The sequence below is a fragment of the Phoca vitulina genome, unplaced genomic scaffold (assembly GCF_004348235.1).
Source record: "Phoca vitulina isolate PV1807 unplaced genomic scaffold, GSC_HSeal_1.0 scaffold15, whole genome shotgun sequence".
In the NCBI taxonomy this organism is placed as follows: domain Eukaryota; kingdom Metazoa; phylum Chordata; class Mammalia; order Carnivora; family Phocidae; genus Phoca; species Phoca vitulina.
Window position 1 is genome coordinate 20,729,552 of NW_022589718.1, and position 25,531 is coordinate 20,755,082.

At 38.9% G+C, this 25,531-nt stretch overlaps 2 protein-coding genes across 3 annotated transcripts in view; both read right to left on the reverse strand.

The window, feature by feature from the left end:
• ASAH1 (N-acylsphingosine amidohydrolase 1) overlaps nucleotides 1–16,342 on the reverse strand; it is a 48,579-nt gene extending 32,237 nt beyond the window's left edge. The window contains exon 1 of the mRNA XM_032413575.1: nucleotides 16,148–16,342. Coding sequence (XP_032269466.1) covers nucleotides 16,148–16,225 — 78 coding nt within the window. The 5' untranslated portion in view covers nucleotides 16,226–16,342. The remainder of the gene's footprint in view (nucleotides 1–16,147) is intronic.
• A 534-nt stretch (nucleotides 16,343–16,876) lies between these two features.
• The window catches only part of FRG1 (FSHD region gene 1), a 38,330-nt gene continuing 29,675 nt past the window's right edge, over nucleotides 16,877–25,531 (reverse strand). The window contains exons 9-10 of one of the 2 annotated variants that reach the window (XM_032413577.1): nucleotides 24,575–24,613; nucleotides 16,877–20,574 (exon numbers count right to left, since the gene is read on the reverse strand). In XM_032413577.1, the coding sequence (XP_032269468.1) occupies nucleotides 20,559–20,574; nucleotides 24,575–24,613 (55 nt within the window). In that variant the 3' untranslated portion in view covers nucleotides 16,877–20,558. Of the gene's footprint in view, nucleotides 20,575–23,777; nucleotides 24,614–25,531 lie in introns of those variants that run through there. The other variant, XM_032413576.1, reaches the window with a different exon arrangement.

Below are 25,531 nucleotides of genomic sequence, written 5' to 3' on the forward strand. Positions count from 1 at the left end.
TATTACTCAGCCACCAAAAAGAATGAACTCTTGCCATTTGCAATGATGTGGATGGAACTAGAGGGTATTATGCTAAGTGAGATAGAGAAAGATAAATACCATAATGATTTCTCTCATATGTGGAATTTAAAAAACAAAACAGATGAACACAGGGGAAGGGAAAGGAAAATAAGATGAAAACTGAAAGGAAGACAAACCATAAAAGATGCTGAACTCTAGGAAACAAACTGAGGGTTGCTGGAGAGTGTTGGGTGAGGGGAAGGGATAATTGGATGATGGGCGTTAAGGAGGGCACTTGATGTAATGAACACTGGGTGTTATATGCAACTGATGAATCACTAAATTCTCCCTCTGAAACTAATAATACATATTAACTAAATTGAGTTTAAATAAAAAAAAAAAAACACAGGAAAAATAATAAGATAAACCACAGGAGAAAAAAAAAAAATAGAAAGGTTTATAAAATCACTATGTGGGGTCCAACATCTGACTAATAGGATTTCCAGAAAGAGAAAGCACAGAAAATAAAGGAGAGGAAATTATGAAAGAAATAATATAAGAAATTTTGCTAGAGCTGAATGGAGATGTGTTTTAAAATGGAAAGGCCTACTGATTACTCAAAAAAAAATAACTGAAAAAAAAAAAGAGCTTTCAGTGAGACACAGTACTGTGCTATTTCAGACATAAAGAATAAAGACAAAAAACATAAAAGCTTCTAGCACTGGGCAGGGGAGGGGGTCCTACAAAAGAATAAGAATTACACACCCATCAGACTTCTCAACAGCTACATGAATGCTAGAAGAGAGTGACACCAGCATTTCCTTGGCAGGAAATTAATTTCAAACTAGAATTTTATAACTGGTCAAGGCACTCATCAATTTTGGGATTTAAATGGAGTCTTCAATTATAAGTCATGGCAAGGACACAGAAAGTGTACCTCCCACACATTATTTCTTAACAAGTTACTTCAAGATATATTCTACCAAAATAAAGGAGTAAACCAAGTAAAAGACAGAACAGGATCCCAAAAGAATGGCTCCAACATACACGGTAAAGGGAACCCTTAGAAATTACACTCCCAACAGACACAAAGAAACAGGTGTCCTAAAAAGTGGGACTCCATAGAATAAACTGTATGGTTGAAAGGCTGGAAGAACTTGAGGCTACAAGAGAAGCACAGACTTTATGAACAAAAGAAAAACAACTAGAAACTATAGGAAGAAACTGCAGCATCAGAAAAATATGGTACAAATAAAAACAAATTGGTCCCAGCTAGACTAGGAATTAAATAGGTTTTTAAGAATGGACACAATAAACATTGAGAGAATAAATCAGAGGTTGAATAATATACATAATATAAGTAGAATGGGGGCACCTGGGTGGCTCAGTTGGTTAAGCACCCAACTCTTGATTTCAGCTCAGGTCATGACTCGGGGTCAGGAGATCGAGCCCTGCATAGGGCTCTGCACTCAGTGTGGAGTCTGCTTAAGATTCTCTTTCTACCTCTCCCTCTCTTCACCCCCTGCTCTCTCTCTCTCTCTCTCTCTCTCAAAAAAAAAAAAAAAAAAAAACAGGATGGCATAGGTTTGGTTTCTTCTTCTAATGACAAAAAAATGAAAAGCAATAGAAATTCCAAGGAAAAAAATCTGTACAAGAATGCCATGATATAAATATGAAGCGAACTAAAATGTGTCATGAATATGAATATCGTAGAAAACATATTTGAATATTCTTTCAGTGTCATTAGAGTTGTGGCTTTAGAATTATAGAAAAGGAAATATAGTCAGCGCACTGAGCAATAACCATTACAAGTCATACTTCTTTAAACATTGTTTACTGTTCCCATTTTTTAAAAGGAGATATACAGACAAAGCATGAATGACTCAATTACAATTATGTTATTGATGTTGACTATGCAAAAGTATATAGAAATGAAGAGAAGGTAGAAAAAAGAGGGATGGGTCAAGGATGTCCACGTGCACCACTTCAATACTGTGCTAGAGTATCTAGCCAGAGCAATTAGGCAAGAAAACAGAAAGGATCCAAACTGGAAAAGAAGTAAAACTGTCTTATTTTCATATGATATAATCTCTCTCTCTCTCTCTCATTTTATATATATATATATATATATATATATAACCCCTAACAAATCCACTAAAAACTTTTAAAAAATAATAAATGAATTCAGCAAGTTTGCAGGATACAAGATCAATGTACAAAATCAATTCCATACAGTAGCAATGAGCAAACTGATAATGAAATTAAGAAAACAGTTCTACTTAAAATAGCATCAAAGAGAATATGATACTTAGTAATAAATTTAACCAAAGAAGTGCAAGACTTGTACACTGGAAATTATAAGACATTGTAAAAAGAAATTAAAGACCTAAATAAATGTAAGACATACATGTTCATAGACCAGAAGGCTTAATACTGTTAAGACGGCAATACTCACTAAACTAACCCACAGATTTGATGCAATACCTATTTAAATCCCATCTGGCTTCTCTGCAGAAAGACAAGTGACCCTAAAATTCATATGGCAATTCAAGGAACACATAATAGCCAAAACGGTCTTGAAAAAGACCAACAAAGTTGGAAGACTGACACCTCCTAATTTGAAACTTACTATAAAAGCAACAGTAAGCAAGACACTGCAGTATCAGCATAAAGACAAATCAATGGAATAGAATTGAGAGTCCAAGAAATAAACCCTCACATTTATGCAAACTGAAAATCATGTTTGATAAGAGGCCTGTATCTAGAATATATAAATATCTTAAAGTTCAATAAGAAAAAGACAACTTAATTAAAAAATAGGCAAAGGATTTGAATAGACATTTCTCCAAAGAAGATGTAAGTCAATAAACATATGAAAAGATGCCAAACGTCATTTGCCAACAGGGAAATGCAAATCAAAACCACAAGGAGATACCACTTCACAGTAACTAAGATGGCAATAATAATAATAATAAAATAAGCGTTAGCATGGATGTGTAGAAACTGGAACCTTCATTCAATGTTGGTGGAAATGTAAAACGGTGCAGCTGCTTTGGAAAACTGGCTCTCTCTCAGTTAAACATATAGTTATCATGGGACCCCACAATTCTGCTCCTAGGTATAAACTGAAAAGATATGAAAACATGTGTCCACACAAAAAAATCTACACAAATACAAAAGTTCATAGCATCATTACTCACAATACCAAAAGTGGAAACAACCCAAATGTCCATTAACTGATGAATGGATGATCAAAATGTGGTATAGCCATACAATGGAAGTTATTCCATCATAAACAGAAATGAAGTATTGCTACATGCTACAGTGTGGATGAACCTTGAAAACACTATGCTAAGTGAAGGAAGCCAATCACAAAGAACCACATATTTTATGATTCCCTTTATGTAAAACGTCCAGAAAGGACAAATCCACAGAGACAGAAAGTATATAAGTGATTACTGAGGGCTGAGGGGTAGGTTTCAGGTTTAGGGCTAAGGGATAAGAGGTTTCTTTTGGGGATGATGAAAGTGTTCTAAAATTGACTGGAGAAATTGTCGCACAACTCTGTGAATATACTGAAGCCATTAAACTGTATAGTTTTAGGGGGTGAATTGTATAATATATCAGTTATATCTCAAAACTGTTAAAAAAAAAAAAAAAAGAGATGCAGGAAAGATGGTCCAAGGAAGCTAAATTTTTATCCATCATTGCAGTATTAGAGTAGACAATGCCTAAAGTTGATTGAGACAAATTAAGCATAAACATATCAAAGTAATATTCATAAAAATAACCAGGAGTGAATAAAAACTTCTAGCCCCCAATATGGCATGAGCACCAATTAATTAAACAGACTGAGCTGCAAACAACTAGTATGATAGTAAACACAGGTTCTGCCTGAATATCACCTGAGTACAAATAGTTAAAAGTATTCACTTCTAGGGAAGGGTAATGGGGGTAGAAAGAATGAACCAGGAAACTTGATATTCATCATAAGCCTATCTATATCATTTGATTTTCTTTAACTATGTACACTTCGATACAAACTTTAAAACATTAAATTTAAAAATTGCATAATTTCATTTACGTGGAAGATTTTCAAGGAATGATTCTCTGATCTTATATTTAAGTGTCTGTAACTGTCATTATCTAAAATTATTTTAAAATAACAACATATAGAGCAAGGAGAGGAAGATGGTGGCAGAGTGGGAGGCCCCTAGGCTCCCCTCATCCCATGAATACAACTAGATAACTACCAAATCATCCTATATACCTCAGAAATTGACCTCAAAACTGGTAGAACAAACTCCACAACTAAAAGCAGAAAAGAGGCCACAGTGAAGAAGGTAGGAAGTGCAGAGATGTGATATGGGAGAGAAACAGATCATGACTGCTGCAGTGGGGAGGGAGGCAGGGTCGCAGAGAAGGGTAAGGGACAGACTAGCACATGGGGAGTACAACAGAAAATGAAACCCCCATAGCAATTGCCTTGGAAAGTGAGAGGGGTCAAATTTCATAATTTCTGGAAACTAGTGGGGCTTAAAGCCTGGAGTTTTAAAGATCAGAGGGGTTGGCTGGAATAGAGTCCAGAGAGCATTGTGTAGCTCTTGGAGAGAACGCAGGCAAACAATCCACAGAGTGTGTGGAAATAGCGATCTGAAGAGCACCTGGGGCCATGGTAAGGGGGTTATTTGTTCATCTCTAAGCACATCCCAGAGAGACAGCATTCATGAAGAGACCACTGCAGGAACAAAGGAACTGGCTGGCCATTTCCACGCCCATCAACATAAGCACAGGGCCACCTTCAGGAACCAGCCCTGTACCCACACTCATTACTTAACATGCTTAGACCAAGTGGAACACACTGCCCGCCCCCTCCAGTCACACTTGCCTCAGTCCCAGCACAGTGGTTCCTTTCCCCCAGAAGACTGGCTCAAACTCCTGCTCACACTGAGTATCCGGACATGGGAGTTTTGCAGAGCTTCTGTTCCAGCTGCAGTGGCAACAGTCTCATTTCACAAATAGACCAGAGCACACCTAGTTAAAATGCACTACAATTAGGGCAGGAACCAAACCATGCCCACAAGAAGCAAAGAGACCTCTGCAGACAAGTGGCCTGACAGATAAAGCGTCCAGGACACAACAGCAGAACACAAGCAACATACACTGGAGACACTCCCAGAAGCACCAGGCTCTGGGGGAACAAGGGACACCATATGGCAGGGCACTATAGGACCTCTTCTTCATAAGGCCATTTTCCTCAAGAACAGGAAATGCTGACTTTCCCAACAGACAGAAGCAGGCACAGAGACTTGGACAAAATGAGTAGACAGAGAAACTTAACCCAAATGAAAGAATAGGACAAGGCCACAGCCAGAGATCTAAGCTGAACACATATAAGTAACATGCTTGATAGAGAATTTAAAGTAATGATCATAAGGATACCCACTGAATTGAGAAAGGAGTGGAAGACTTGAATGAGACCCTTAACACACACATAAGGAATAACATAGCAGAGATAAAGGGTACAATAAGTGAAATGATAAACACATTGATGAAATGAACATCAGGAATGGAAGATGCAGAGGAATGAATTTAGTGATCTAGAAGACAGAGGAATGGAAAATAATCAAGATGAACAAAAGAGACAAAATATGCAATACGAGAAAAGATTTAGGGAACTCAGTGACTCCATCAAGTGTAATAATATTTATATTAAAGGACTTCCAAAAGAAGGAGAGAGAAAAAAGGGGATAGGAAATTTATTTGAAGAAATAATAGCTGAAAACTCCTAATCTGGGGAAGAACAGATATCCAGATCCAGAAGGCACAGATCCAGAAGGCACAGAGAACTCCCATCAAAATCAAGAAAAGCAGACCCATATCAGGACATATTGTAATTAAATTGGCAAAATATAGTGATAAGGAAAAAAATTTAAAAACATGAAGACAAAAGAAGGCAGTAACTTACAAGGGGAAACCCATAAGGCCAGCAGGAGATTTTTCAGCAGAAACTTTCCAAGCCAGAAGAAAGTGGCATGATATACCTTCAAAGTGCTGAACGGGAAAAATCGGCAACCACGAATACTGTCTCCAGGAAGCCTATCATTCAGAATAGAAGGAGAGATAAAAAATTTCCCAAACAAAAACTAAACTGAAGGAGATTGTGACCATTAAACCAGCTCTGCAAGAAATATTAGAGGGGACTCTTAGAGTAGAAAGGAGAGACCAAAAGTGACAGTATAAAGGTAGGAAACATAAAAGCAATAAAAATGAATATTTCTGTAAAAAATCAGTCAAGGAACTCACAAAATAAAAGGATAAAAGATTTAACAACATATACCTAAAACTTGGGGAGGAGAGGAGTAATGAATGAATTCAAACTTAAAGGACCATCCATTTAATACAGACTGCCATATGCAAAGGAGGTTATATATAAACCTAATGGGAATTATATATTAAAAACCACTAATAAACATGCAAAGAATAAAGAGAATGGAATCCAAATATATCACTAAAGAAAATCAGCAAACCATGAGAGAAATAAAGAAAGGATCAGAGAAAAGCTTGAGAAACAAGCATAAAACAAATAATAAAATGATAATACTTATCTACCAATAATTACTTTGAATATAAATAGATTAAATACTTCAATCAAAAGACATAGGGTGATAGAACGAATAAAAAAAAAATCAAGACTTCATCTATATACTGCCTACAAGAGACTCATTTTCGACATAAAGACACCTGCAGATTGAAAGTCAGGGAATAGACAAATATCTACCATGCAAACGGATGTCAAACGAAAGCCAGAGTAGCAATAGTCCTATCAGACAAACTAGAGTTTAAAACAAAGACTAACAAGAGACAAAGAAGGACACTATATAATTATGAAGGGGACAATCCAACAAGAAGATATAACAACTGTACATATTTATGTACCCAAATACATAAAACAGCTAATAACAAACACAAAGGAACTAATATAATAATACAATAATGGTAGGGAACTTTAACACACCGCTTACTTCAACGGACAGATCATCTAAACAGAAAATCAACAAGTAAACAGTACTTTGAATGACATGCTGGAACAGATAGATTTAACAGATATAGTCAGAACATTCCACCCTAAAACAGCAGAATACACATTTTCAAGTGCACATGGAACACTTTCCAGGACATATCACATATTAGCCCATTAAACAAGCTTCAACAAATTCAAGAAGACCATAGTCATATCATGCACCTTTTCTGACCACAATGCTATGAAATCAGTAGTCAATTACAAGAAAAATCTGCAAAGAGCACAAATACGTGAGGTTAAATATCATGCTACTAAAAAATGAATGGTCAACCATGAAATAAAAGAGAAAATAAAAAAGTACATGGAAACAAATGAAAATGAAAACAAAATGGTCCAAAACCTTTGGAATGCAGCAAAAGCAGTTCTAAGAGGGAAGTTTATAGTAATACAGACCTACCTCAAGAAGCAAGAAAAATCTCAAATAAATAATCTAACAACCTAACCTTACACCTGAAGGAGCCAGAAAAAGAACAACAAGCAAAACCCAAAACCAGCAGAAGGAAGGAAATAATAAAGATTACGGCATAAATAAATGATATAAAAACTAAAAACAAACAAAAACCCAACATATCAATGAAATCAGGAGCTGGTTCTTTGAAAAAAAAAATCAATAAAATTGATAAACCTCTAACCAGACTTATCAAGAAAAAAAGAGAAAGAACTCAGATAAATAAAATCACAATGAGATAGGAGAAATAACAACACACCACAAAAATACAAACAATTATAGAAGAATATTGTGAAAAACTATATGCCAACAAATTGGATAACCTAGAAGAAATAGATACATTCCTAGAAACATATAAACTACCAAAACTGAAGCAGGAGGAAATATAAAATTTGAACAGACTGATGATAACCAGCAAAGAAACTGAGTCAGTAATCAAAAAACCAAACAAACAAAAATCTAGGATCAGATGGCTTCACAGGGAATTCTACCAAACATTTAAAGAAGCATTACTACCTATTCTCAAACTATTCTAAAAAGTAGAAGAGGAAGGAAAACTTCCAAATTCATTCTATGATGCCAGCATTACCCTGATATCAAAACCAGATAAACCACCACAAAAAAAGAGAACTCCAGGCCAATATTTGCAATGAATACAGATGCCAAAAATCTTCAACAAAATACTAGATCTAACAATTCATTAAAAAAAAATCACTCACCACGATCAAGTAGGATTTATTCCTGGGTTGCAGGGGTGGTTCAATATTCACAAATCAATCAACACGACACATCACATCAATTAGAGAAAGGATAAGAACCATATGATCTTTTCAGCAGACACCAAAAAAAGCCTATGACAAAGTACAACATCCATTCACAATAAAAACCCTCAACAAAGTAGGTTCAGACGGAACATACCTTAGCATTATAAAGTCCATCTATGAAAAACCCACAACTAGCAGCATCCTTGAAGGGCAAAAACTCAAGAGTTTTCCCCCTAAGGTCAGGAATGAGACAAGGATTTCCACTCTCACCACATTTATTCAACATACTACTGGCAGTTCTAGCCATAAATGTCAGACAACAAAAGGTAAAATTAAAGGCAACCAAATTGGTAAGGAAAAAGAAAAACTTTCAGATGATATACTATATATAAGAAAACCAAAAGACTCCAGCAAAAAAACTGCTAGAACTGATCAACAAATTCAGTAAAGTTGCAGGATATAAAATCAATCTACAGAAATCTGTTGCATTTGTATACACTAATAATGAAGCAGCAGAAAGAGAAATTAGGAAAAAAAACCTCCCATTTATACTGCACCCAAAATAATAAGATACCTAGGAATACACCTAACCAAAAGGCCTGTACTCTGAAAACTATAAAACACTGATGAAAGAAATCGAAGATGACACACAAAAAAAATGGAAAGACATTCCATTCTCATGGATTGGAAGAAGAAATACTTAAAAATGACTATATTGCCCGAAGCAATCTATACATTTAACGCAATCCCTATCAAAATACCAACAGCATTTTTCACAGATCTAGAACAAAGAGTCCTAAAATTTATATGGAACCACAAAAAACCCTGAATAGCCAAAGCAACCATGAAAAAGAAAAGCAGAGCTGGAGGCACTTCAAGTTATATTACAAAGCTGTAGTGATCAAAACGGTATGATACTGACACAAAAAAACACACATTGATCAATGGAAAAGAATAGAAAACCCAAAATTAAACACACAACTGTATAGTCAATTAATCTTTGCTAAAGCAGGAAAGAATATCCAATGGGGAAAAAAACACAATCTCTTCAACAAATGGTGTTGGGAAAACTGGACAGTAACATGCAAAAGAATGAAACTGGACCACTTTCTTATATCATACACAAAAATAAATTCAAGACAGATTAAAGACCTAAGTGTGAGACATGAAACTGTAAAAATCCTAGAAGAGAGCACAGGCAGTAACTTCTTTGACATTGGCTGAAGCAACTTTTTTCTACAAATGTCTCCTGAAGCAAGGGAAACAAAATCTTGACATTTGCAACCACATGGAGTTATTATGCTAAGTGAAATAAGTCAGAGAAAGACAAATACCCTATGATTTCACTCATATGTGGAATTTAAGAAACAAAAGAGCAAAGGGGGGGAAAAAGAGAGTCAAATCAAGAAACAGACTCTTTATAAAATTATAGAGAACAAACTGATGGTTATCAGAGGGGAGGGCGTGGATTAAGGAGTGCACTTGTGATGAGCACTGGGTGATGTATGCAAGTATTGAATCACTATACTGTACAGCTGAAATTAATATTACATTGTAAGTTAAGTAGCTGGAATTAAAAACAACAACAAGGGGTACCTGGATGGCTCACTCAGTTAAGCATCTGACTCTTGGTTTCAGCTGAGGTCATGGTCTCTGGGATGCGGGATGGAGCCCCACATTGGGCTCCGTGTTCAGCATGGGGTCTGCTTAAGATTCCCTTCTCTCCCTCTGCCCCTTCCCCACTCTTGTGAGCTCTCTCTCTCTCTCTCAAATAAATAAAATCTTTTTAAAAAATGACAACAACATATAACTGTGATGGAGGGCACAGTCCTTGTTTAGCAAAGTTAGAAATGGACACTAAAAAGTAGCACTCTACTTAAAGTCTTAAGTTGCAACTATGAATTTTCCATAGACATCGTTTAATAAGAGCAATTAACTTTAGAAATGCAACTTTTACTGCATTCTAACTTATCCACTATACAATTCTTCTAAATATCAGAACTTTTGGTTAGTTTAGAATGTGATTTAATTCATTAAAATCAAGTTATGTCCTTGTACTGAATTTCAAGTTATCAAGGAACTTTAGGCTCATGTTTAGGATGCAAGGCCCACCTCCATCACTGATTGAAGGTTACACAGCTGGTGAAAGAACCAGTCTCTGCTTCCTTCCCCTGCTCTCTCTCTCACATGGTTTCCCACAGAGATAGCACTAAAACCAATGTCTCAATTTAATTCCTAATAGGGAACAATCTGCATTTCCTTCAGGGCTTTTGATGATCACTAGAATCAACTCAGCAGGGAGTGCAATGCAATAATGCTCACCTGTCCCTAATAATTATATCTGCATGGCCTGGGTGCAAAAGCCAACATAAAAATCAAACAACAAGGCATATTTCTTATGAGACAATGTGAGAGACGTTAAAAGTGCTCTGTCAAGTCTTAGAAGAGAACTCAACCTGCCCTAGAAGGGAGAGCAGCCTCGCCATCATATATGTGGGAGTCGGAGGCCAATAACATTGTGCTCTGATAACCTGGCAATAAACATAAACACCATGTACAGGAGCGCCTGGGTGGCTCAGTCGTTAAGCGTCTGCCTTCGGCTCAGGTCATGATCCCAGGGTCCTGGGATCGAGCCCCGCATCGGGCTCCCTGCTCCGCGGGAAGCCTGCTTCTCCCTCTCCCACTCTCCCTGCTTGTGTTCCCTCTTTCGCTCTCTTAAAATAAATAAATAAGTAAATCTTTAAAAAAAAAATAAACACCATGTACAGTCAGGACATCTACCTAGAATCTGGCTGAAAGAGGAAAGGGTAAATGTGACTGAATTTTTTTAAAGGTAGCAGTGTAAGACCAGGGTATTTCAGGTGCTCAGAAGGTATTAACACCAAAGTCATTTTATTTTTTTTATTTTTTATTTTTTTAAAGATTTTATTTATTTGACAGAGAGACAGCGAGAGGGAACACAAGCAGGGGGAGTGGGAGAGGGAGAAGCAGGCTCCCCGCGGAGCAGGGAGCCCAATGCGGGGCTTGATCCCAGGACCCCTGGATCATGACCCGAGCCGAAGGCAGATGCTTAACGACTGAGCCACCCAGGTGCCCCAACACCAAAGTCATTTTAAACGGAGACGTTAGATTTGGGGGTAGAGTGGAGATAGCTGCAGTCTCACCTTCAAGGGACTCTTCTACGAGGGAAGACAGCTTCAAAATCTATGTAGAGACTCGAAATGGAATTACAACAAGCTCATTTGTTATTTAAAGTTTCTTACTATCTCCAAATGTAACTATACACAATTTTAATAACAGACAACCTTATCAAGACAGGTAAAAATTTAAATAGATGATAAGTAAAGATTATAAATAGATGATAGGTAGAGGTTTATATAGTGGGCTTGGAGTATTGTGCAGCTCTGTCACAGAGGGGGAAAGCACAACCAACTAAGAATCTCTCTCTCTCACTTGCTCTCTAGCATTTCTGCTTCCTAGGACCAGAGGAAGTGGTGAAAATCTCTGTAAAATGTTTTGTAAACACTTTCTGGGTCAATAAATTCCCTAATTATTCTAGTGATTAATAGGAACTTGAACCTCTTAAGAAATTAAGCAGTCTTATTTCCTCTCCATTCATTAAGAAAAATTGCAGAGCTACTGGACACACTTTATTTAGGAAAATAACAGAAAGTGAAAATTCTTCTATTAGCAACTCAAATGCTCCATGCCTAAAAGAAATGACATAACTTATCCAACTCCTGGGAATATTTGTGTCCTGCAGACTTAGTGAGAACTTCGATGAAATGTATGCTTCTAAGACTGTAAAAAAGTTCAGAAAGCCATTATGGCCTTGTCTTCTTCACATAGTCAGAAAAAGGTAATGAAAGGTAATCTGAAGTTATATAGCCCACACCAGTATTCATACCATCGGAAAAGAAGTCAAACAATTCTAGCAAGGTAATTTTAGTTCTTTAATTCACCAACAATTATTTTCTAAATAAGATTTGTTTCTTAAAATGATCTCTGTGTACAACAGAGCAAACACAGACCTATTGAGTAAGGCATGTTTCTTGCATATATAACAAACTCGAATGGGCAAGCAAAGTTTGTTTTCTGACCTTTGACGGGATGGTACTCTATTAAACTAGGAATATTTAGGTGAAAGGAATGGGAATAAACCTTCCATGAGGGCTGGGACCTTTGTATCTATCACTAACTCGTTAGCAGCATCTGGAACATAATGTAGCACACAGTAGGCCTGCAGTATCTGTCGACTAAGTGAACAGATTATATCTCTGTGTTCCTTCCTTTGGAGTACCGGGGGAAAGCAGATGCAGTACAATAATACTGGCCAGGCCAGAAGGGGTGTATGTGATTTTTGGAAACTTTGTAAAAATCATTGCTAAAAGCTGATCTAGGAGCTATAATGTCAACGATATTATTACTGATATGAGAACCTGATGCATAAAAATAAGTTTGATTCAGCAATTAATTACTGAGCCATTATGTTTCATTTCCACACATTTTTCAGAATCTGCTCAGATTTATTACTGACAACAGTCATCTCTCCCACTCTGCTTCTTCTCCTTCTCATCACTCCCCAGCCTACAGCAACTTATTTTCTGCTCCCAACACTGCTCAGGCCAAGGTGACCAATGACCTCCAACTACCAAGTATAACAGACACGTGACATCACAAAGGCATTCAACACAGGGAGAACCTGTCCCACTTTGCTTCTGCAAGGCTCACTCTCACACTCTGGCTGTGGCTTTAAACTTTGCCATGTCTTCTCTACCTGACACATACACCTGCAGGTACCCTAACCCTTGCCTCATCCTCTTCTTCCCTTTCTAGGTCATCTATCTGCTCAATGTTCACTTGCTCCAGTGGCTTCAAGTAGTCTGCCTGTGACTCCCATCTCCCTCTTCTGAGCTCCAGTCCCAAACGCCTCCTGGATATCCTGGTGCCCCTGAAATTCAACATCCCCAGAATAAAAACAATCCTCATTCTTCCACCCTGCAACTTTTCCCTTCTTGTGTTCCCTGGCAGTGATGCCGCCATTGGGCCAACTGCGGCACTCACCCAATCCTTCCTCCTGCTCCTTCTACCTCCTACTTTTCTCTAGAACCATCCACTTCTCTCCCTTTCCACTGCACCACCCTCCTGTCCATCACCCTGCACCCTGTTTTCTCCCCCAGGCTAGTCTCCTCATATCCACCCTTGCTCTCTTCCAATCCAGACTGATCTTTTTCAAGTGAAAAGCCTTAACAAGGTCCACAGAGCCCTGGATGACACTGTCTTCATCTCCCTCTTCAGATATTTCTTGTGCCACCCCCGCCAGCACCATCTCTTAGTAGGTCTTTTAATAAAATCAGTAACTAAGCATGACTCAGGAAGCCCTTAAAATATGCTATATTCTGAAAAGCCTCAAACACAAAACCCACACATTCCAAATCAAATGATTTTTGTTTGTAATTTAAAGCCAGTCCTCACTGTTCACATTTATCAAAAGTAGTTTTGAAATATCTTTTGTTACTATGTGGATACGCACAGTTTATCATATGATTCAAAGTGAAAAACTGCTTATTCTTGTCAGAGAATGGGGTCATTACACTTCCGGGAGGTTCCAAAGGTCCTTTTCAGCCAGCTTTTTCCAGATGAGTAAAATATTAAGAAAAGCCCAGCACAAGAGAATCCAAATTTTTATTCTCCCATGTGGGGAGGTTAAAAAACAAACAAAACCCCACGTACACAAAAGAACACTTTAACAACAAAAAGTGAAAAGCCATCAAATCAGAATAACAACATTCTAAATTAATAATTTTGGTTTTATGCCTTCATTTTTCTCTTTCATTAAAGACTTGTGAACACAGCTTCCCAAACTGACACGAGTGGCTAGACTAGATTTTGACAACCACTAAGCTAGATAATAACTATTGGGGCGCCTGAGTGGCTCAGTTGTTAAGCGTCTGCCTTCGGCTCAGGTCATGATCCCAGGGTCCTGGGATCGAGCCCCGCATCGGGCTCTGCGGGAAGCCTGCTTCTCCCTCTCCCACTCCCCCTGCTTGTGTTCCCTCTCTCGCTGTGTCTCTCTCTGTCAAATAAATAAATAAAATCTTTAAAAAAACCTATTATCTTGTTATTCTAAAGACAGCTTTTTAAAAACTCGTACTTGAAAAAAATATTGAGAAATTAAAAAAAAAAAAGCATCCTCTGACATCTGAAACTGCTCGGAGGTTCACAATTAGACCCCAATATTATTACAAACTGGTATGACACTCACATCCAGGCCACTTCTGTTCTCATGTTGGATATAATCAATTTCACAGAATACCTACCTCAATTAAGGTTACTCTGAGACATGATAAAATGAAACAAAGCAAGGCTACTTCATGATTCTGTTTAAGCACAAGAACAAGGGTATTGTGCAACCCACAAAATGCCAAACATCCCCTTCTCTTGCTAAATAAATGTTTCTTCTTTACCCAATCATAGAATTGCCCCACCTTCTGAAAGTATCCAGTGTAGAGCAAACCCCCTAGTTCTTGGACCTACCCCCACACAACCAAAGTCCAAATCATGAAAAAAGTTTTGCCAAATGCCTTTATTGAGAGGCCCCACAATTGCCCATGGTGTACATCCTTTCTCACTGCAAAGAGTAATAAACTCAATTTGTCCAACTGCAGGTGCGTTTTCTGGTGGCCTTTGGCTGAAGGGCACTTACGGTATCAAAGTGTTAAATTCTTTTAAAATTCTCATAATCGCAACCACTTTACAGCATATTAATTCCCTACACACACTAAAGCAAACTAATTTTATTTCTTCTTATACCCTTCTAATCCTTGTCTACATGTACATACTGTGTATTTTTCTGTTACTGAAATCACTGTACATACTATTTTATTCTGCTTTTATTTGCTTAATATCCCATCAGTTTTAATGAATGAATGAATATCCCACCATGATTTTATTCTTAGACCATTTCTCCTTAGAAAAATAAAAAAGTAAGAGAATGCATATCTTGCTCCCACTATCAATACCCTACCTAAGCTATTCAAGACCACCTTCATCTAATTTGCACCCAGATTCCTATTTATCTGATCTGTTGGCAAAGAAAAATGGAGTCTTACTGCTTTTAAAGAAGAGAAGTACGAAAGAGCACCAGACTAGGTGTCAGAGGCCTGAGTTTCGGCATGCTTCAGTAAACAGTAGTATAACCTCTGGCTAGACATCTTCCTACCGAATCTACTTCCTTCTCTGGCTGGTCACTCACTGTCTCTTGCAGTTACCAAGTCTGGGTTCCTGTGACTTCCTTTTGGGGAAAGAGCCACGGGACAGGCGTTCGCATGACTCGGGGTTTAAGGCCACAGCAGCCACACCGGGGCCTGTCTGGGCTGCTCCCACTGCCCTGACTGGGGACGCCTCGGCCTTTCCCAGGGACCTCAGGAGTCTAGGCTGCACCTTCTCCTTCAGCACCTCGTCACCTGGCGGAGAATGCCAAAGTCATCAGTCCGTCGCTTAACTGAATTATGTACACAAGTCGACTGGAACTTTTTCTCTTAGCAGTTCTGGATGCGCGAGCCTGGAACTGGTAGAACAAGCGCAATCACTCAAATTGGGGGTGTGCAAATCACAACGAGCATTGTAGAGAGATTAGGATTTCCCTGAAAGGCTTTCTTGTCCCAGCTTGTACGGAATCAAGCCGGGACAGGGTTCAGCAGTCCGCTCTGCACCCACACCCCCGCACAGTATACCACAGACCCCCGGAAAGATGCTGCCCGGCACCCGCTGTTCCTCGCGCCCCACCCGCACCTGCGCCACCTCTGCGCTGCACGCCCCTCTCTGCGCCGTCCCCTAGAGCTCACTCACCGGCGGCGCCTGCTGCGCCAACGCACAGGTAACAGCCACGGTTAGGAGGACTAAGGTTACGCGACTCCGGCCCAGCATGGTCCCACCCGCAAGACCGCTCCGAAGAACGCGGGCAAACGCGGCGAGAAACACCACCCGGGCTTGGAGCAGGCCGCGCCCCGCCGCCGCGTGACCCGCGGCACGGGACCGCACCAAGCGAGACGGGGGGGGCGGCGCAGGAGAGACGGGGTAGGAAGGATAGGACGGGGCTTTTCGGTGTTGCGACAAGTATGGCAGGAAGAGGAAGCCTTCCAGGAAGGAGTGGGGAACCGCCAGGATAGAAGTCGGCGCTCGCGTTAGGACTGTGATATTGGTAGGGCCTCCCCTCTCCCCGTGGACAGTGGTTGGGCCGAGCCTGAGCCCCGCCCCGGTGGGTGGGGCTCAAGAACTTTTCCCGGGGTCGTGCCCCGTGGACGTCCGCGCGCACCCCAGAACCTCCTCCGCCGGCGGCCGCGGGCAAGACGGGGGCGGGAGGTCCCGCTCCACTCTGGGCCTGGTGCCACCTGTGCAACGTCCCCAAACGGCCCAGGGCGAGGTGTGCACTCAGGCCACCCCGTGTCAAATGTCCACGAAACAGACCCAGCTCACAAGAGTCTCAAAATACGGCGGCATAGCACGCGACCCCGATCCATCTTTGTCCTCTGAGGAGAGCAGGCCTGAAGTGAGTGAGCTTCTTCGTCCAGACCGTGGAGTCACTGGAGGGGCTCAGGTGTTAGGGGCAGGGAGGGGGTTGGCGGGAATCTAATCCCCAGGGACATTGAGCCCCGAATTACCCATTTAGGCTTTCACCGCAGAGCTGACAAGTCACAGAATTTGGGTTTCAGTTCCTTGGACTTAGATACAGGTGGAATGACCAGGCAGAACTGCAAACTTTCCTTCACTGATGTATTCAGCCATGGAGCAGCTGTGTGTTTTCATCTAACCCATGAACCTTTAGGTTGGCAGAACTGAGCTAAACCTGGAGGAGGGTATGTATTCAGTGTTGTTTAGCTTGCACCTGAAAGACAAATAGATTTAATTGCTTGCCATTCATGCCTTCCATGGACAGGATCACCCTGTTGGATGTTACTTAAAAGTCCAACAGGAAACCCCTCCGTCCAGATTGTAGTTTCTGGTTGACTCTCTAGGACATCCGAACCAGCAGTTTTAATGCTTAATGAAACTTAGCATACTATCACCAAAATCTTCATTTATTTCTTTTTTCTTGTGTGTTTGAAATTATAATTTTACCCATTTCTATTACTTCCTTATAAAAATCAATCTTTTTGCTGGAGATTGGGAAATGAAAATTTTATTGGGGGGGGCTAGGTAACAATCTTCTTGTCAACCTTAAGATAGCCAGTTAATTTGCCAGCAAAATAAGTTTGTTTAGAATAGCAGAGTAATTGCAATTTGGGACATTCAAACTGTGCCAAACCATAGGCAAGTTGGGAGAACAAAAAAAGAGGGGCTTGTTTTTATAGAGAAAGGAGGAAGTTGGAAGCTGTTTGGATCTGGAGTCCACTGGAGGAGAGCAGGAGTTCCCTTGTGGCGCCTTATTGGCTGAGTTGTTGCTGGGACAGTAGGAAATCTACCTTTCTATTACTGGGGTAGTAAAGGAAGCTACTTCCTATTGTGGAAGGTACAGGTAAAGCTTTTCCTATTGGAGTCCGTAAAAGGTGGTAAGTGGTAGTGTGTGAGAAGTCCCTCTTCAGGGCTTCCTAACGCCATTTTAAATGGGATTTTCTTTGCTCATTTTCACCCTCTCTTTGAGGAAATTTGACTTTGAAACATCTCACATGATTAAAGTGATTCCTGATTCAACAGGAAGCAAGCAGACCACAGAAATGTTCATTAATTCAAGAAATACTTACTGTCAGCCTACAATGTACCATGCATTTCTTCACTGACTGGGGTTAAGCAGGCAACAAAAAAGAAAGTCCTTCTCTCATGAGGCTTACATTCTAGATGAGAAATGGACAATAAACACAATACATAAGAAAATTTATATAGAATGTTACAAGGTGAAAAATGTTGTAGAAAAAAAAGCAGTGTAAGGGGGATCAAGAGTGGGGAGAGTCACAATGTTAAATAAGATGGACAGGATTGGCATTACTGAGAAAGTGAAGTCTGAGCAGAGATTTGAAGGAGGTGAGGGAGTTCTCCTGGAGGATGTCTAAGGAAGTGTTCCAGGCAGAGGGAGCAGTTGGGACAAAGGTTTAAAAAAAGAGAATGCCTGGCATGTTTGCCTATAGCAAGGAAGTCAGTGTAGATAGAGCAGAAGTAAGAGAGGGAAAAGAAGTAGATGAAGTCCCAGTGGAAAGGGGAGTAAGGCAGATTACATAGGCCATTACCAGCCATTTTAAAGGGCTTCATTCTTTGAAAATATTGAATTATCTTGGACCTTAAAATCAGTGTGCAGATGTAGAGGATTCCCATCTTTTAGTATATAAATAGCTATTTGGTTTGAAGATCATTCACTTTAAATACTACTGAGAGCACTTTAAACATGTCACCAAACATATTTTTTTTCCCTATAAGAGGATGTCTGTTGGTGATTAAGTGGTCTAGCAAAATCATTCTTTATGCAGAAAAAAATGATGTCATTTGGCATAATATTCTTAGGCACAATTTTCACATAATTTTGCACTCAACTTTCAAAGGCATTTTATATACTGTTGATTGTTTTCAAATTCAAAAATTTAAATCTACTTTTCCAAAATATACCATTTTATGCATTTTTTTCTTACACATATATAATTTTTCCTACTCCATTCTTAAGTATTAGAAATGTACAGAAAGTCAAGGTGAAGCATGTGATCATAGGAAACTTTGCCATGCTTTGTGGCATACCGACATATTCACAGAAAATAACATTTAAATGTACAAATAACCATGTTGGTGGGAAGGGTGATTCAAACACTATCTTCACAACAAGCATCAAGTTTAAGACTTGGATAACCTGTTTAGTATGCAAGACTCAGCACCAGTAATCAAATTGTTTATCAGAATAGCTGAAGTTCTTGGCAAGCTGTGGACCTTTTTAAATCTCCTAGGTTTCTGAGGTGGAGCCTTGATTTAAAATCATTGCAATCTAACCACCCCACCCTAAATGAACTCTACTGCACATAACACCACATTACTCAGAACAGGTATGGCTTGCTTTAATAAAACTAAATATTCAAAAATTCAAGAAATATAATGTTTCAGTTCAAAAAATAAACCTTTTACTGGAAGCATTTACCAGTGAGTTGTTTAATTTTAAAAAGGGCTTACTTTAAAACATAATCTGAGATTCCAAACTTAGACTATTGTCCATCTTTTCAAGTAGGACTCTAGAGAATAAAAGATATGAAAAATGGGAAATCAGAGGTCATGCAAAATTGTTACACAATACTTTTCCTCCAGTAACTTTATCACACTATAAAGGATTTTACTTGCTTTATGTTTTACTCGTATATAGAAAAACATGTTAAATCATTACATTCAGCTCAAGGCATTCTGTTACACAACTACAAACTTAGTGCTCACATTGAATATAATTGTCCTTTCTTAATGTCAAAATAAGATAATTATCTTAATTATCTTTCACTTTGCACTTATCTCTGTTTCTTTGTGAAATATTTTTGATGTCTTACTGAATCTCTGACACCTCAGGCATGTTAGTTTGAAGAGCCACTTTAAAAAAATTCCTTTTGTCCTACTTCCACTTTCTTTGGTAAGACATGATTCTGACCTGAAAATTATTTAATTGAGCTCAAATCCAATAATCTCTAATTTTTTTGTTATTTCATATTCTTATATAGTTCCCTTTTACCTAAGCCCTTATAATACCTATTTAATGTTCCTGCCAGTTGTTTCTCAAAAGTTTGTGATAAATTCATGTATTCTCACAATACATTTGAGCACTTATGCTAGGTGCTGGGTAACTAGTGAACAAATGGCCATGCCTTCCTAGGGCTTTCAGTATTGTGGTGGAGAAAAATGATGACGGAAGGGAAAATGTAAATCAGATGGGTGTCCTGAAAGCTTTCAGTACGTTTAGATTATTATTCCATACTCTCACCTCTGGTTTAATATTGTAGATGTTTCACCAACCTCAGTTCCACTCCTCCAGTATGCAGCAGCCACATGACTTGGATGAGCCATATCCGTATCCTTATCTCTGGACGTGGGCCCTGGTTGGCCTAACCTGAAGGTTGCCCTATCCTTCTTGCCACAGTGCTTGGCTCCAACCTTAATCATTTAGACTCCTGAATCCAACAGGCCATTTTTTGAAGTTCAAGGTTTTGCTCTATGATTGAAGCAGTTGTCCTTATCTTCTAACAGGAAAATGTGAGCCAGTAGTCCTCACTGCTACTGGCATTCATGCTGTGAACTGGAAGGGACCTGCCTAGGACGAATAGATACTGTGGACAGCACAGAGGAGAGAGGGAAAGAAACTGGGTCATTATGACATTGTTAAGCTGCTAGATCAACGGTGGAGCCTGCCCAACAGCTGGACTCTTCATTAATGTGAGCCACTACTCGTCTTTATTATTTAAGCTAGTTCAAGATGGTTTGCATGCAAGTTGTGTCTAATACCATATTAAAACAGGTATCGCTACCTTCTCAAGAGCACAGGATTTACTGTAAAGCTATAACGCTTAAGTTTCAAGGCCTTCACTTGCTCAGGCCTCTTCCAAACTTTCTACCTAATTTCACACTTGCAATTTTATATTCTTTTCCTTAAAGAGGACTATCCAAATTATGGAAGCTTCAGGCTTCACAAAACCTGCATCTACCATCAGATGTTCTAGGGAGAAAACACCCACCTTTCTCTTTAATTCCTTCAATCCACAAGTTCCTAGGAAAGGAGTGTCTTACCTAATTGGTAAATAGCTGGAAGGGTCACTGCACACATGTGGCCTGGCCTCTCTCATTGAGATCTGCTTGCTCACAGTGATAAGCTCACTGCAGCAAGCCCTGGGTGACAAGAGTGAAAGGGGAAGTAGTTGCTGCCTTTGACCACATCTTCCAAACCTGGCACTTGTCCAACAAAGTTTAAAAAACACTGTGTTCTCATGATGGCTATGAAGACTCTGAAGAAAGCATCACGAAGGACTGGCTCTGGGAGATGTGGAGAGAAGGCAGTCAAGGACTGGAGCCTTTTGTAAGGACTTGCGCCTGCTCCTCCCAGCCCAGCCTCACCCTCCCCTGTTTACTCCCCCCATGTTAGAAACTGGCTGTGCCCCTGGGAAGCAGTTGGCATCTGTCAAGGGACTGACTGCATGAATACATTCCAGAGGAGAAAGACTCGGGATCCCATACGGGCCTCAGGTCTAAGTGTTTTCTCTATTCCAGTTTACTCAGCAGTAAAGCTGATATTGATCCCCATCTAATGCCTGTTTATATTTCTCAATTGTTTTCACCTCGGAAGGTGAGGAGACTGCTTATCACCCCGAAATGACAACAGAAGTCAGCAGTAGCAATTCTAGTAATAACCTATGTATAAAAAGTACTACATGACCAACTGAAACTACCAAGTAAATCCTAAGTGCTATGAAAGAAACACATGTGGTAAAATACAAATTCCTGATCTCAGGGAGTCTCCAACTGAAAAAGAAAAGAGTACTAACATAAATATATATCAGCTTATGAAGCCAATCACAATTCAGACATATTTTATATATGTTCAGTTATTAGATTGAACCATATGAAATCGCCAATTTTGTAGGTTAAAAAGTAATCAAACATCAACACTTTCACATGGCCAACCTATTATTACCAACATCCAACATATTCACAATTATCTGACTTGAATTGGAAGCTGGTGCCATCACACTGCAGATTATCTGGCTCCTGGTTCTCCTCACCCCTTGGAGATTTTTCACACCTGGCTCACTGTCACTTTTTCTAATGTGATTCTCAATATTCTTGGTGATTGCAATATCCACAAAAAACAATCCTCTTCGTACTCTGGTTTCTTGACTTCTTCTCTTGCAATGTTCTTGGCCTCTATTTTACCTCAAATACCCAATTCCACATTTGTATCTTAGACATTGGAAATTTTACTTCATTTTGCTTATAATTCTTTTGATTCTTCCTCACTGGCACATCTTGAATATTCTCTGGTTTCTTCTCATCAACTGATTTCTATATGTGGGGTGGCTCAGGCCCAGTCTTCAGATGTCTTTTCTTCTTTTCCTATGCTCACTCCTATGTGCTCTCATCCAATATCATGATATTAATGCCTTCTCTAGTTTGATGACTCTCAAATTCATGTCACCAGCTCAGACCTGTCCCCTGAACTCAGACTCATATCTATTTGTCTTCTCAACATCATCTACTTGGGATATGTAATAGGCATCTTAAGCTTATCATGCCTAAAAATGAACTATTTTCTCTTTCCCAATCCACATGGTCCCTCTCTCACTAAATGGCAATTTCATTTTCTAGTTTGCTTAGACCAAAGACCTTATAGTTAATTACCTTTGACTTTTCTCTTTCTTACCATATACCCAGTACACCAGCAAATCCTTTTGGCTCTACCTTCAAAATATATGGAGAATCTGATCATTTCTTACCAGTTCCACTTCTGCCTTGGTCCAGGTTGCTCTCATCTGGATTATTGTAATAGCCTTGTAACTGGTATCCCTGCTTTTCCCCATCATCAAATCTCCACATAAATCAGATCATGTAACTCCTCTCCTCAAAATCCTCCAATGACTTCCTACCTCACTCAGAATGAAAGCCAGTGTTCTTACCATGGCTTACAAGGCCACTTAGGATCTGGCTAACCTGCCACTTCTCTGATCTCATATCCTTCCAGCTTTGCCTTTTTTCATGATGCTCTAGCCACATTCGTCTTCTTTACAGACTTCAAACATGTCAATTAGGCTTCACTTGAAAAACTTAGTACTAACTGCTCCCTCTGTGTAGAATGTTCTTTCACAGAGAGAAATGAGGTTCATGCAAATGCTCAGACAGTCCTTTATTAGGGAGCCTTCCTACAGCATCATATGTAAGACTCTACAGGTATTCCTTATCCTCCTTTTTCCCCACTTAACCTGACTCCAAACATCATCCCCACCTGCTGTTATACCTGTTTTCTTTTTGTTTAGCATCTGTCTCCTAAGGGCAGGGATTTTCTTTTGTTTAACTGCTTAGTCTCAGCACCTAGAACAGTGTCTAACACATCATAGCACTCAATAACAAATATTTGTTGAATAAATTAAAGGAACTGCATTAACATCATATGCCAAGTGGTGTCTAAAATAACTGCACTCACCAAAGGAATCACCAAATTACAAATGGATTTTTTCCAGAAGTTTTTAAGTTGGGTGTTTGGAAATCAATATGCATTTTCCATACAAATATGAAGGAAGTGCTGTTATTATTCCCATCTATGGTTGAGAAATCTGAGACTTAGGGTAAGTATGCTTAGGTTTTCTGATTTCAGTACACCTAACCACTACACTAAATTCCCAGGCCAGATTGCAAAACCATATGTAAGTCCATCATTCTGATATATTCTATAAAAAAGAACTGTAATGGAAGACACCTATCTTATACACAAACAGCTGTATCTAGAGCCTGGATTGACCTCCTAGCTCTCTAGATTGTTCATTCAGTTACCCCTATTCCTTGATGGTCTTTGCTTTCATCAGCCTATCTGCTTTCTTCCCATCCATCAGCCTCACTGCTTTCTTGCCATCCTCCCCTCCCCAGCTTTGATTCCATGTTCCATCATTTTACTACTCACTTGCCAATATATGAGATGATTTTTGCTTTTTGTTCTTTTATTACCTGTCCTGTAAAACCCCAACCCTGGAGGAATACAACTATCTTCTGTACACACACACCTACGCTGCTGAGTTCTGCTCAACTGATTATCATTATAAAAATCTTCTTAGTCCTTAATACTATGTAGCAAATCTATGATTCTCATGCACTTTATCTGTCCCTTAACACTCTTTCAAAATCCTCTTCCCAAAACTTTGATCATCTACTATTTCTTGCATTACTCTTAGATTACCTTATCTTCTTCTTCATGGAGAAAATTTCAGAAAGGAACGACCTCAGTTCTCTGCCACCAAATCTACGTACAGATCTGTACCTATCCCTAACCTTTCTACTTCTGCCACAATGGAGAGTCTGTCCCTCCTATTTAAGTCCAATCTCCTCACTTGTCTTATAGGTTCTCACTTCTACTTCCTTTTCAGGATACCATCCTATAAATTATGCCTTTTCTCTTGCATTTCTAACCTCTTCTTCTCTCGACTTCTTGACATTAGCATTTAAAAGTACTCAGATCTCCTCTGTGTTAAGAATAAAGTCTCCCTTAAATCCCGTTGCTAATCTCATTCTCCTCCATTCATTGCCAAAGTCCTCAAAAGAGTACTACACTGGAAATTCCCAGATACTGACCTATGCACTAGTATCACATCATCAGGAGTTCCCATGCATCTGTGGTAAAATAAGAAACAATAAGTTAATGCTACCCACGTTTACCCATTTAGCAAGTTCGAGATATATATGTTGAAGTTACCAATTGTCTTCTGAGGACTGTCTCACATTTTCCAAATGTGTAAAATTTTAGATTTATCTTTTAAAAACACTTCATTTGTGCTTCAACTTTCTATCTTCCTTAGCTGTGTGCTAATTTCTATAATATATATTCCAAGAGGGAGTAGTTTCTGCATTTTTGATGTTTTTCTCTATATGGTATATATTTCTTTTATGGTGAGTATATTGGAAGATGGTAAAGAAATTAGCAGTCTTTCATAAACTCTGAAGGAGGCAATTCTATATAGGTAAGAGGCATTACTAAGTATCAGTTAACTCTATAAGTTATCTTTTTTTTTTTTTTTTTAGGGTTTCTAAATGATTCACTGCATTTTGCAGAATATATGGTCTTTGTTCCCTTTTTTTATTTTTGGACTCTAACTTTATGGCTAAGTAGGAATCCAGTTTTTGCATGTACCAAATGTCTGAAAGAATATCAGTTCTCTTATGTAAAGTGTTATTCACATATCCTTAAGTTTTTATTTTATGATTATGCCATTCAATTCTGAGTTTTGTCTGCTCAATTTATTAAATATTTAGAGCTATATGCTATGGTAGATTTTCCAGTTTCTCTACATAGTTCTCAATTTTTGCTTATATATTTTGATGTTATTAGATGTGTACAGTTTAGAATTGTTTTATCTTCAAAGTGAAATGACTTTTTATCATTATATAGTAACCTGATTTATATAGTAACTTCTTTTGAATTTGTAATTAACATAGCTGTAATTTTTTTTTGTTAAAATACCTTTTCTCCATTCATTGATTTTTCTGAATTCTTATGTGTCTTTAAACAATTTTTGCTTGGTGTTTAAAAAT